Source organism: Chrysemys picta, chromosome 22 (assembly GCF_011386835.1).
Source record: "Chrysemys picta bellii isolate R12L10 chromosome 22, ASM1138683v2, whole genome shotgun sequence".
NCBI lineage: Eukaryota > Metazoa > Chordata > Testudines > Emydidae > Chrysemys > Chrysemys picta.
Genome location: NC_088812.1, coordinates 19,974,253 through 19,987,344, shown reverse-complemented (window position 1 = coordinate 19,987,344; position 13,092 = coordinate 19,974,253). Strand labels below are relative to the sequence as shown.

Genomic DNA, 13,092 nt, shown 5'->3' with positions numbered 1-13,092 from the left:
GCCCAGGTAACATGCGACCAGACGACTAGCGAAGTTACCATGGACAATACAGGGGAAGGGGTGCAAATCAGGATAAGAAAAGAACACATCAGAGGTCTTCTGACCAGTTTGAATGAATTCAGATCAGTGGGGCCAGATGCTATTCAGCCCAGGTTACTGAAGGAATTAGCTGAAGCCACTGGCAATAATATTTACAAACTCATGGATGACAGGAGAGGTCCTGGATGACTGGAGAAGGGCTAACCTAGTGCTCATCTTTAAAAGGGGGGAAAGGAGGAGCCAGGGAACTATAGACCAGTCAGTCTGACTTGTTACCTGGGAAGCTACTGCAGCAATGTATAAATAGGGCCCTACCAATTTTCGGCCATGAAAAATGCATCACAGACCGTGAAATCTGGTTTCCCCTGGTGAAATCTGGTCTTTTATGTGCTTTACCCTATACTATACAGATTTCACAGGGGAGACCAGCATTTCTCAAATTGGGGGTCCTGACCCAAAAGGGAGTTGCAGGGGGGTTGCAAGGTTATTTTAGGGGGATTGTGATATTGCCACCCTTATTTATGCACTGCCTTCAGAGCTGGGTGGCTGGAGAGTAGCGGCTGTTGGCCGGGTGCCCAGCTCTGAAGGCAGTGCCCTGCCAGCAGCAGCGCAGAAGTAAAGGTGGCAATACCATACCACGCCATCCTTACTTCTGCACTGCTTCTGAAGGTGGCTCTGCTGCCAGCAGCAGTGCAGAAGTAAGAGTAGCAGTACCGCAACCCCCCCCCCCCCCACACACACAATAACCTTGTGACCACCCCACAACTCCTTGGGTCAGGACCCCTACAATTACAACACTGTGAAATTTCAGGTTTAAATAGCTGAAATCATTAAATTTACAATTTTTCAAATCCTATGACCGTGAAATTGACCAAAATGGACTGTGAATTTGGTAGGGCCCTATGTATAAAACATTCAATTTGCAAATACCTGGATGATGAAGGGGTAATCACCAGCAGCAATCATGGATTTACCAAGAACAAATCATGCTAAACCAGCATGATTTCTTTCTTTGAGAGAGTAACTGGTTTGTTAGATCATTACCTGGACTTCAGCAATGCTTTGGACAAAGCCCCCCATGACCTTCTGATAAGTAAGCTAGAGAAATGCGGGCTCAACAGAACTACCATTAAGTGGATACATAATTAGTTAACTGCAAACAAAGAGTAACTATGATGTCAGATTGGAGGGAGGTCTCAAGTGGGGTTCCACAGGGATCTTTTCTGGGACTGGTGTTGTTTTACATCTTTATTAATGACCCGGTTGTAGCTATAGAAAGCATACTGATCAAGTCTGCAGATGACACAAAGCTGCGGGGTGGGGGGTGGGGTGACAGGTTCCCTGGGGTACAACCTGGAACTAGAATACCGCTGTGCCCCTTAACTCTCCAGCCTGGGCTGTCTCACACAATGCTTTGCTAGTGACAAGCAGCAAACCCCTCCAGGCGCTGTTACCACTCAGTACAACAGCATGTGGAGCCCCACACCCAGCTAGATTGCATGAAGGCACCGAAAGCCTCTCATCAATCACACAGAGAAAGGCACCAGCCATTTCCCCTCAGCTCCCTGACCTTGCACCCCTGAGCTGTACCATCTTGCCCAGATCAGAAGCCAGTGTAAGTTTGTAACCCAGTCCACCCCTCCCTCAATGTGGAGAGGATATGCACCAGCTTTTGTATCTGAGCTGCGGTTTTCTAAGCACTTCAAGCAAAATACACAGTTTTAGGTAAAATATAAAACAAGTTTATTAACTACTGAAGGATAGATTTTACATAATTATAAGTGGTAGGCATCAAAGGACAGAGATGGTTGCCAAAGAAAATAAAAGATAAGTGCACCGTCTAAATCTTAAGCCTTATTCCACTAGGCAGTATTTAGATCAAGTAATGTTCTCACCCCACTGAAGCCTGGACCGTCTCCTCAGATGAGCTTCGTCTTCTTGGCGTTCTGGTAGTTTCCAGCGTAGGTGGGGAGGAAAAAAGCCAAGACATGGTGCTATTGTCCCTTGTTTGATACCTTTGGCCCATGTATCTGGCAGACACTAGCCCAGGCATGTCCTGGTGGGCTTTGCCAAGTCACAGTGATCGAGCAGTTCCCATTGTGTGATGCTTGCATAATTGAGTCACACAGTTGATTAATGGACGGTCAACAAACACCCACCTGGGCAGGGACCCTTTGTATGTCACTAGCAGACTGACAGCCTATTTCAGTAACAGCCATACAGCACAATCTCATAACTTCATACACACTAATGATATACACATTTGGACAGAACAATGGGTTCTAGCAGATCATGACTTTTCATATGATGCCTTACATGGCATGCTTTGTACGAAATATCACAACCATATATGAATGATGAATATGAGGGTTACATTGTGTCATTCTGAGGTAGAGTGTGTCACAGGGGCAGTGGCATAGCTAGGTGGAGAGAACAGGGGGGGCGGACATAAGAAAAGGCGCCACCCGCTGTGGCGCTTGTACTCACCGGGCGGCGCTCCGGGTCTTCGGCGGCACTGAAGGACCTGCCACCAAAATGCCACTGAAGACCCGGAGCAAGTGAAGGATCCGCCGCCGAAGTGCTGCCGAAGACCCGGAGCGCCGCCCAGTGAGTACAAGCGCCGCAGCGGGTGGCATCTTTTTTTATGTCCGCCCCCCCGTTCAGAGTAAAAATTAAAAAGGCGCCAAAAAATTAAAAAGGCGCCACTTGTGCTCAATGCTCAGCGGCCACTCCACCTGTACCCCCCAGCTACACTACTGCACAGGGGTTGCCAATACTTTGGAGGATAGAACTAAAATTCAGAGAGATCTTAATAAAGTGGAGAACTGGGCTATAGACAAGAAAATCAACAAAATCAAATTCAACAAAGACAAATGTAAGGTGCTAGACTTGGGGGTGGGGAGGAAACAAGCGCGCAAATAGAGAACGGGTTGGCAGCCGCACTGCTGAAAAGGATCTGGGAGTAGTGGTGGATTACAACCTCAACATGAATCAGCAACTCGATGCTGTTGCAAAAAAAGCAAATGCAATTTTAGGTGCATTAACAGAGGCATAGCATGCAAGTCACGGGAGGTGATAGTACCACTCTACTCGGTGCTGGTTAGGCCTCAGCTGGAGTACTGTGTCCAGTTTTGGTCACTACTGTATAGACAGAAATGTAGAGAAACTGGAAAAGATCCAGAGGCGAGCGGCAAAGATGACGAAAGGGATGAAACGCCAGCCATATGAGCAAAAGCTGAAGCTACTGGGTATATTTAGTTTGGAAAAGAGGAGATTAAGAGGGGGACATGATAGTGGTCTTCTTGTATATTTGAATGGCTGCCATAAAAAAATGGCGAAAAGTTGTTCTTTCTTGCCACAGGGCAGGACAAGAGGCGATGGATTTAAACTACAGCATAGCAGATATAGATTTAATCTCAGGAAAACTGTACTGTAAGAACAATAGGACCGTGGAACAGATTCCCTGAGAGGTTGTGGAAGTTCCTTCACTGGAGGTTTCAAAAGGAGGCTGGAGCCATGTGTCTGTGATGGTTTACACACAACAAATCCTGCATCTTAGCAGGGGGTTAGACTACATGACCCTTGATTCTAACCCTATGACTCTATTATTCTAATTATGGGAGAGAGGTCAAGCTCCCCAAATCCCCCATGTAACAGCTGATTTACTTGTCTATTGGCAGGCTCTTCAGCAATATTTCTACGGCCCTGGCCATAGGCCTGTTTGGGAAACTCCTCCTGGGGCAACCCCACCTGGTGGAGGTGCTAGTGGCTCAGCCACGTTATTCCCACCTTGTCACCAAGACCTGCATCACAGTGGTTAAAATGCTGGTGTCCTCTGACAATTAGCCTAGTGTAGACACAGTCAGAGAGGACCAGCCTGTACTGTGTGGCATCTAATATGAGGCCCAGTTTGCTGAGCCTAGTGTATTTGCCTTCCATCTCACACTGTACTTTGTCTAGATTAGGTATGAGAAAATCAAACAGCATTGCCTTACTAGAGGTCCCTCTTACTGACGTCTGGTCTGCACTAGAAAATTAAACTGGTTTAACTGTCAACCTAGGTATCACCTCTCAGGGAGGAGGAGGGCTTCTCCCGTCACCCTAGGTAATGTCAACACTGAAGCACTACAGCGGTGCAGCTGTGCTGCTGTGTTGCTGTAGCATTTTAAGTGTAGACAAACCCTGAGACATTAGGGGCCATTGTGATCATCTAGTCTGGCCTCCTGTACAGCACAGGCCAGAGACCTGCTGTGAATTAATCCCTAAAAGGAGAACTTTTAGACAACAATCCAATCTGGATTTGAAAATTGCCCATGATGGAGAATCCACCATTGCTACAATGTCATAACAATGTTCTTTCTTTCTTTCTTTCTTTCTTTACCCCAGCGCTTCAGAGGTCTAGGAAGGGGAGAGGACCAAGGGCTCTATTCATGGGCAGCAGGTGAACCCCCCCTTCGGGGAGGCTAGTCTGCCATCTTTTCCAACTGAGGCCCTACTGAGCTCCCCTCTCACACACACATCCTTGGCCAGAGCCCCTCCCCCTCTCCTGGCCTGCCTGCTCCAGTCGCTCTGGCCAGCCTGACCCCAGGTCTGGCCCAAGCCGCCCCAGCCTGCGCCAGGCCCTAGCTGCGAGACAAACCCCTAGCTCCAGGCTGGGGCAGGAGCTGAGCCTCTGCCAGCTTCGGAGCCGGGTGAGGGGGGAGCGTGGGCGGGGCCACAGTCTAGATTAGGGGAAATTTAGCCTCCCTTGGCCTATGATACCCACCGACCCTGACTCCATTGAGGACCCTCCTGAGGACCACAAGCTCCTGCAGCCTCTCAGTGAAATTCTGGTTACCATGGCAACACCCTCTTTTGTTTCCCAGGCAACCGAGATGCTACAGGTCGAGTACTCATTGCTGAGTGGGAAAGTGTTTTAAAACTGGGGGATTTTTTTAGTCTGTTGGAGCAGATATTGTCATGGCGACAGCATCCCAGCTCGGTCCTGGCGGGAGGTGGAGAGACACAGGCAGAGAGCCCATGGAATCTCACACATACACACCCTCCCCTGCTGTGCAGATACATGCTCTCCACACACACTCTGTACACACCCCACACAGACCACCACCCACAAATACACCCATTCCATAGGCTCTCTGTACAAAGAGAGAGCGCGCACACACACACACACACACACACACATATATATGCTCTGGGAGGCTAATGCTGTCCCCACGCTGTCCCTGTGCCTGGGAGGAGAGGGGGCCACTCACCCAGGCTGCCCAGCAGGGACTCGGCTCTACAGGCTCTGACCTCACCAGGGAAAAACGGGGAACAAATAAACCAAGCAGGCTGGGCCTGATCCTGATCTCAGCAACGCTGCTGCAAATCATCAGCAACTGGAGCTGCCTCAGTGTGGGTCAGGGTGAGTCCGGCAGCATCAGGCCTGCTGTGCCGTGTGTCCCATGCCAGCATGGGCTGTGGTGCCCTGGCACAGAGACTCCATTGCTGGGCGCTAGGAGCCAGCATGCTCCCTGGGACTGAGCCAATGCATTCACCAGCAATAAACTGAGACTCCTGGCTAGGGCATGACCGGCTAGGGTGACCAGATAGCAAATGTGAAAAATCGGGACGGAGGTGGGGAGTAATAGGAGCCTATATAAGAAAAAGACCAAAAAAACGGGACTGTCCCTATAAAATCGGGACATCTGGTCACCCTACATGACCCGCTGCTGCCCAGCCCAGTTCTCAGTGGTGGCAGATGACAGAACAAGAAGCAATGGTCTCAAGTTGCGGTGGGGGAGGTTTAGGTTGGATATTAGGAAACACTATTTCACTAGGAGGGTGGGGAAGCACTGGAATGGGTTACCCAGGGAGGTGGTGGAATCTCCATTCTTAGAGGTTTTTTAGACCCAGCTTGACAAAGCCCTGGCTGGGTTGATTCAGTTGGGATTCGTGCTGCTTTGAGCAGGGGATTGGACTAGATGACCTCCTGAGGTCTCTTCCAACCCAAATCTTCTACGATTCTATGATTCTAAGTGGGCACAAAGTGCTGCCGTGCTGAATGGGTGGTGTTTTGCACCCACTTTGCAGTGGTGGGAATGACACATGAGGGGCGTGGTCAGTCTGGCCCAGCCTCTGGCTGCTTGATGGGGTAGGAAGAGTGTCTGAGCAAATAGCCCAGCTGTTTCCCGCTCTGTAGACCCAGGGTTGAGCCCTCTGACCTGCCCCCTCACTCGTTGGGTGCTGCAATGAAGTTAATCCATATTTCTGCAAAAAGAACAGGAATACTTGTGGCACCTTAGAGACTAACAAATTTATTAGAGCATAAGCTTTCATGGGCTACAGCCCATTTCTTCGGATGCATAGAATGGAACATATATTGATTCATAGATTCATAGATTCTAGGACTGGAAGGGACCTCGAGAGGTCATCGAGTCCAGTCCCCTGCCCGCATGGCAGGACCAAATACTGTTTAGACCATCCCTGATAGACATTTATCTAACCTACTCTTAAATATCTCCAGAGATTGGGATTCCACAACCTCCTTAGGCAATTTATTCCAGTGTTTAACCACCCTGACAGTTAGGAACTTTTTCCTAATGTCCAACCTAGACCTCCCTTGCTGCAGTTTAAGCCCATTGCTTCTTGTTCTATCCTTAGAGGCTAAGGTGAACAAGTTTTCTCCCTCCTCCTTATGACACCCTTTTAAATACCTGAAAACTGCTATCATGTCCCCTCTCAGTCTTCTCTTTTCCAAACTAAACAAACCCAATTCTTTCAGCCTTCCTTCATAGGTCATGTTCTCAAGACCTTTAATCATTCTTGTTGCTCTTCTCTGGACCCTTTCCAATTTCTCCACATCTTTCTTAAATGCGGTGCCCAGAACTGGACACAATACTCCAGCTGAGGCCTAACCAGAGCAGAGTAGAGCGGAAGAATGACTTCTCGTGTCTTGCTCACAACACACCTGTTAATACATCCCAGAATCATGTTTGCTTTTTTTGCAACAGCATCACACTGTTGACTCATATTTAGCTTGTGGTCCACTATAACCCCTAGATCCCTTTCTGCTGTACTCCTTCCTAGACAGTCTCTTCCCATTCTGTATGTGTGAAACTGATTTTTTTTTCCTAAGTGGAGCACTTTGCATTTGTCTTTGTTAAACTTCATCCTGTTTAACTCAGACCATTTCTCCAATTTGTCCAGATCATTTTGAATTATGACCCTGTCCTCCAAAGCAGTTGCAATCCCTCCCAGTTTGGTATCATCCACAAACTTAATAAGCATACTTTCTATGCCAATATCTAAGTCGTTAATGAAGATATTGAACAGAGCCAGTCCCAAAACAGACCCCTGCGGAACCCCACTCGTTATGCCTTTCCAGCAGGATTGGGAACCATTAATAACAACTCTCTGAGTACGGTTATCCAGCCAGTTATGCACCCACCTTATAGTAGCCCCATCTAAATTGTATTTGCCTAGTTTATCGATAAGAATATCATGCCAGACTGTATCAAATGCCTTACTAAAGTCTAGGTATACCACATCCACAGCTTCTCCCTTATCCACAAGACTCGTTATCCTATCGAAGAAAGCTATCAGATTGGTTTGACATGATTTGTTCTTTACAAATCCATGCTGGCTGTTCCCTATCACCTTACCACCTTCCAAGTGTTTGCAGATGATTTCCTTAATTACTTGCTCCATTATCTTCCCTGGCACAGAAGTTAAACTAACTGGTCTGTAGTTTCCTGGGTCGTTTTTATTTCCCTTTTTATAGATGGGCACTATATTTGCCCTTTTCCAGTCTTCTGGAATCTTTCCCGTCTCCCATGATTTTCCAAAGATAATAGCTAGAGGCTCAGATACCTCCTCTATTAGCTCCTTGAGTATTCTAGGATGCATTTCATCAGGCCCTGGTGACTTGCAGGCATCTAACTTTTCTAAGTGATTTTTAACTTGTTCTTTTTTTATTTTATCTGCTAAACCTACCCCCTTCCCATTAGCATTCACTATGTTACGCATTCCTTCAGACTTCTCGGTGAAGACCGAAACAAAGAAGTCATTAAGCATCTCTGCCATTTCCAAGTTTCCTGTTACTGTTTCTCCCTCTTCACTAAGCAGTGGACCTACCCTGTCTTTGGTCTTCCTCTTGCTTCTAATGTATTGATAAAAAGTCTTCTTGTTTCCCTTTATTCCCATAGCTAGTTTGAGCTCATTTTGTGCCTTTGCCTTTCTAATCTTGCCCCTGCATTCCTGTGTTGTTTGCCTATATTCATCCTTTGAAATCTGTCCTAGTTTCCATTTTTTATATGACTCCTTTTTATTTTTTAGATCATGCAAGATCTCGTGGTTAAGCCAAGGTGGTCTTTTGCCACATTTTCTATCTTTCCTAACCAGCGGAATAGCTTGCTTTTGGGCCCTTAATAGTGTCCCTTTGAAAAACTGCCAACTCTCCTCAGTTGTTTTTCCCCTCAGTCTTGATTCCCATGGGACCTTACCTATCAGCTCTCTGAGCTTACCAAAATCCACCTTCCTGAAATCCATTGTCTCTATTTTGCTGTTCTCCCTTCTACCCTTCCTTAGAATTGCAAACTCTATGATTTCATGATCACTTTCACCCAAGCTGCCTTCTACTTTCAAATTCTCAACGAGTTCCTCCCTATTTGTTAATATCAAGTCTAGAACAGCTTCCCCCCTAGTAGCTTTTTCAACCTTCTGAAATAAAAAGTTGTCTGCAATGCAGTCCAAGAATTTGTTGGATAGTCTGTGCCCTGCTGTGTTATTTTCCCAACATATATCCAGATAGTTGAAGTCCCCCATCACCACCAAATCTTGGGCTTTGGATGATTTTGTTATTTGTTTAAATATATACACACATACAGAGAGCATGAACAGGTGGGAGTTGTCTTACCAACTCTGAGAGGCCAATTAAGTAAGTGAAAAAAAACTGTTTTGAGATCCCCAGCCGGGCAGGGACACTATGGAAATACAAAGGATTTGTATGGTTGGCGGGGAGAGGGTTAATGGTTTGAACGCAGTGTGTTATAAAGCAGCTGATGATGATCCCCAATGCTGGATCTGCTCCTGGATGTGATCAGTTCCTGGAGTCTTCTCTCTATTAACCTGTTGCTCCTTTTCTCTTCCCCCCCCCCATTCTTTTTCTCCCCATTTCCACATGCCCCCTCCGCCCCACAGAAATCGACGAGGACCGGCTCCCCAACCCATTGCTGAAGGTAGGTGCCTCCTTGTCTCACGCACCCTCCTCTGTGGTTTGGAAGGGGCTGGCAGGCCTGCACACGGGCACCCAGTGTGGTAGGACTCCTGCATGCCTTGCATTTCCTAGCAGGAACATACCTGAGTCTCATGTTCCTGGTCAGCCCAGAGCAGCAGGGCAGAGCGGTTCTGTCAGTCGGCTCAGCGTAGCCTGATCCCTGGGCCCAGTGGGCCAAGAGCCTGCCATTCTTGGAGAACAGTGGTGTAGGGAGCACGGACGAGGAGAGGCCATTGGGCTAGTCCCAGGACCCAGCTCCCCCGGGCAACTCCAGACCTGAGCTAGCAGGCAGGAGAGACCGTGTGTGGGGGCAGGGGTAAAGGAAGTGTGGGAGGCTTTGTGTGGTGTGTGAATGTGCACGTGCCTAGCTGTGGGGGAGTGGGCATGTGCGGGGGTGGGGGCTGTGGATGGGTGAGGGCCGTGGAAGCAGACAGACTGCGTGCTCGGGTGTCGGGAAGGAATCTTGGTTCTCTCTGAGCTCCAGGAAGGATTTATATGAAATCTGTAACCAGTCCCCCGTATGTCCCAGCTGTGACAGTGAAATGAGCCACACCCAGGAGGTGCCCCCATCAGCCTCCAGTCCCATCTGCAGGCAGCCCCCAGCCCTCCTAGCCACTCCACAGGCTCCCTCACCAAAGCTCTTCCAAAGGGGTGGGGGAGTGAGCGTGCATGTGCACCTCTGTGTGCAGTAGGTTGTAGGGTGTCTGGGGGTGCACTTGGGGCTGGAGGAGGGGGACGTACAGGATACCAGCACTGCTCTTGATTCATTGTAATCAGCCGATGTCTGGGGCTCCTTAGCTATAGCAGGGCTGCCAGCTGCTCATTGCTCCATTGAGAGCATCCAGCAGGCTCAGAACAGACCACACTGCCCCTCCTGCCCACACATCCCTCTCCCTGTGCCACCCTCCCAGGCTGAACATGAGAATGTGGGCAGGTCCCAGCAGGCATTGCACCATCCTGACCAAAAGCACCCTGGGACCTGTGTTGTGGGGGGCAGGAGGGGCAGTGTGGTCTGTTCTGAGCCTGCTGGATGCCAGCCCCACTCCACAGCAAACTACCAACGCTGGTGCCTCTAGCTCTGGTTGCTCTAGTGCCGTGCAGTATCCTGTTGTGACCTGGCCTTCCCTCTCTTTGCAGCCAGGTCTGTCCATGTCGCCCAGACAGAGGAAGAAGGTCCCCCGCACCACCCCCACCATGAAAGGTACCGTGGCACGCCCTCCGCTTCCCGCTGCTGTTGGGAGGCACGAGGACATGCAGCGGGCACATCTCATGCCTGCTTCTCTCTGGGAAATGCTTCTGTCCTCTCATGCTTCCTTCATCCACCCCGTCTTCCATCTCACATTCCCTCCCTCTCCCTCTGAGCCTTGCTCCATTTCCCTGCCAACTGCCCCCTTTGTCCTCCCCCAGTCTTGTCCCATGTTCATACCAGCAACATCTGGCACTAGGGGCCTCTGGAGAGAATAGGCGCTTGCTTGTATTCATTCTGCACACAGGGAAAGAACAGCCCCGTTCCCTTCCTGACATTTACCAGCCAGCGAGCAGTTGGTGTTATATAAGGCAGGGGAGTCCTGCCCATTTCACTCCAGGCTGCTACTGTGCTCACAGGCCAGCGTGCCTTCCCCCATTCTAAAGACGGGGTCACTTGAAGGTCTGGGAAGTGGCTGTGGGTGTGGGTATCCAGGTCATCGCCCATCCCCTCCAGCTTGAGATGTGTGGAGCTGTGAGCTGGGCTTGGACCCATTTTGAACACTTATTAAGCACGCTGGGTTGCTAAACTGAGTAGCCATATAGCTTGACGGTGTGTCCCAGTTCCACTCCACGGTTGATGATGCAGCAGCTAACATGTCGGTGGAGTTATTTTTAAATGAATAATTGTGTTGCTAGCAGTATAAGAAAAGAAGGCGTGAGCTAAGTATGTGCTCTGAGCTTGCAAGCTAAACAGTACTAGGTATAGCCTGATCTCGGATGGGTGCCCAAGGGGAGCTCAGGTGCTGCAGAAGAAGTGGGGTTGGTGATGCCATAGGGGGCGCTCTGCTCTCTGAACCTGTGTTGGTGGGGGGTGCAGATGCCCTGGTGTTGTTCTCGGGGGGTGAAGCTCTGGCGTTTTGTCTCAAACACGGCTACAATGAATCCACCCTCTGGCTTTTGTTCTTCACCTCCTTCCTACATGGTTGTGTCGCAGTGCAGTGAGGCTGTTGAACAGCTGCTGTGCTCCACCCCAAAGGTGGCTGCATTTCAGTGTGTGCAGGGTGAACGGATTCCTGTGAGGATCTCCAGGTGAAAGGTGCTGTAGAAAGGATAAATCAATAAGGGACTTGCAGAGCCCGGAGCCTTCCCTGACTTAGACCTTCCCAGTCCATCCGCAGTGAGCACCTCACCAATTGCAGCCAGCAGAGCAGCAGGGAATCTGCATGGCCCCATCTCCACTCCTCCCCACCTGGTCACGGACTTTGCTCCCTTCAGAGCCTTGGCTGCTGCAGTTGCCCTCAATGTCCTCCCTGCTGCCTCCCAGCACATGGGACTCCAGCCCCTCTTCCATGTCCATCTCAGGACTGGACTGTCGTCTTTGTTTCTAACACCCCCCTGCTTTGCCCTCCCTCCCCTGGGGCCTGGGGCCCTGGGGTTAGAAGCTCTGTCACTTTTCACCAGTCATCTCTCTCTACTGCCTGCCCTCCCATCACCAGGAATCAGCCTCCTCTGTCCCTTGGCAGGGCCCAGCCATTGTTGGCACAAGAACCTTTTCCACAGCTCATTGCCTCTCTCCACCTCATGCCCTGTCCCTCTCATCTTCACCTCTGCTGAGAACCTGGCTGTGTACTGGCTTCACCCTGCTGTGTCTCTCCCTCTGCTGGGCTGATCCTGTACTTGTTCAGGGGCACGGTCCCGCTGGGGCCTAGACTCATGGACCACAGAGCTACTGCCACTGTCCTGATAGACAGGACATAGGGGTTAAAACCATCTTGCCATCTCACCCTGCTCACACCCAGTCGCCATCAGGGGATCCGCACCAGGTCTGATCCGGGGCAACTCAGTGCCAGGGACAGGCACCGGGGCGGAGAGGATCAGCACTGGGAATGGGCAAAGAGTGACTCAGTGCTGGAGACGGGCATGGCTTAGCACTGGGGAAAGGCCTGGGGGCTGTCAGGATCAGGCTGACCTGGGGTGACCCAGCACTGGATGTACTGTGCCCCCCATTGGAGAGACACTGGGCATGTGTCCAAGTGTCTGATTACCCACGTGGGCCAGGAGTTCCCCCTTTAGCCCCAAGCCCCTGCGCGTTGCTCACCCCCGGCCTTTCTCTCTCCTGCAGAGCTCCAGATGATGGTGGAGCACCACCTGTGCAAACAGCAGGCGGAGGAGGAGGATGCCAGCCTGGGGAGCCAGGAGCCACACAGCCCCGGGTGCTGCCACCACGGTAACACAGACCCCAGCCACAGCCCCGGGGGGACCTGCCCCCTTGCCCAGGCCAAGACCAGGCTGGAGTCTCAGGAGGGCAACCATGCTGGACCAGACGGGAGTGAGTATAACATGGACACACAGGAAGGATATTAGGGTGCCCCCAGTGATGTCCTCGGTTGGACAGAGTCCATCCCCGGGCAGTCAGCACCTGCCCCCTCTGTCTGCCCTGCTCTGCGCCAGGCCCATTCCCCCCCTTCTCCATTGTCTGGCACCTAGTGCCTCACTTGTACCAGAGCCAGGCAGGTGTAACACGCAGCCTGCTGCGCACACACTGGTGTCAGTGCCGCTGCCACAAGCAGGTCAGCGGGAGCTGAGCCCCGAGGCAGAACCTGCAGCTC

The 13,092-nt window shown here is 50.5% G+C and overlaps 1 protein-coding gene across 2 annotated transcripts in view; it reads left to right on the top strand.

The window, feature by feature from the left end:
- PPP1R1A (protein phosphatase 1 regulatory inhibitor subunit 1A) overlaps positions 1-13,092 on the top strand; it is a 69,284-nt gene that overhangs the window by 44,524 nt on the left and 11,668 nt on the right. The window contains exons 3-5 of one of the 2 annotated variants that reach the window (XM_005296034.5): positions 9,220-9,257; positions 10,433-10,496; positions 12,606-12,812. In XM_005296034.5, the coding sequence (XP_005296091.1) occupies positions 9,220-9,257; positions 10,433-10,496; positions 12,606-12,812 (309 nt within the window). The remainder of the gene's footprint in view (positions 1-9,219; positions 9,258-10,432; positions 10,497-12,605; positions 12,813-13,092) is intronic. The other variant, XM_042858933.2, reaches the window with a different exon arrangement.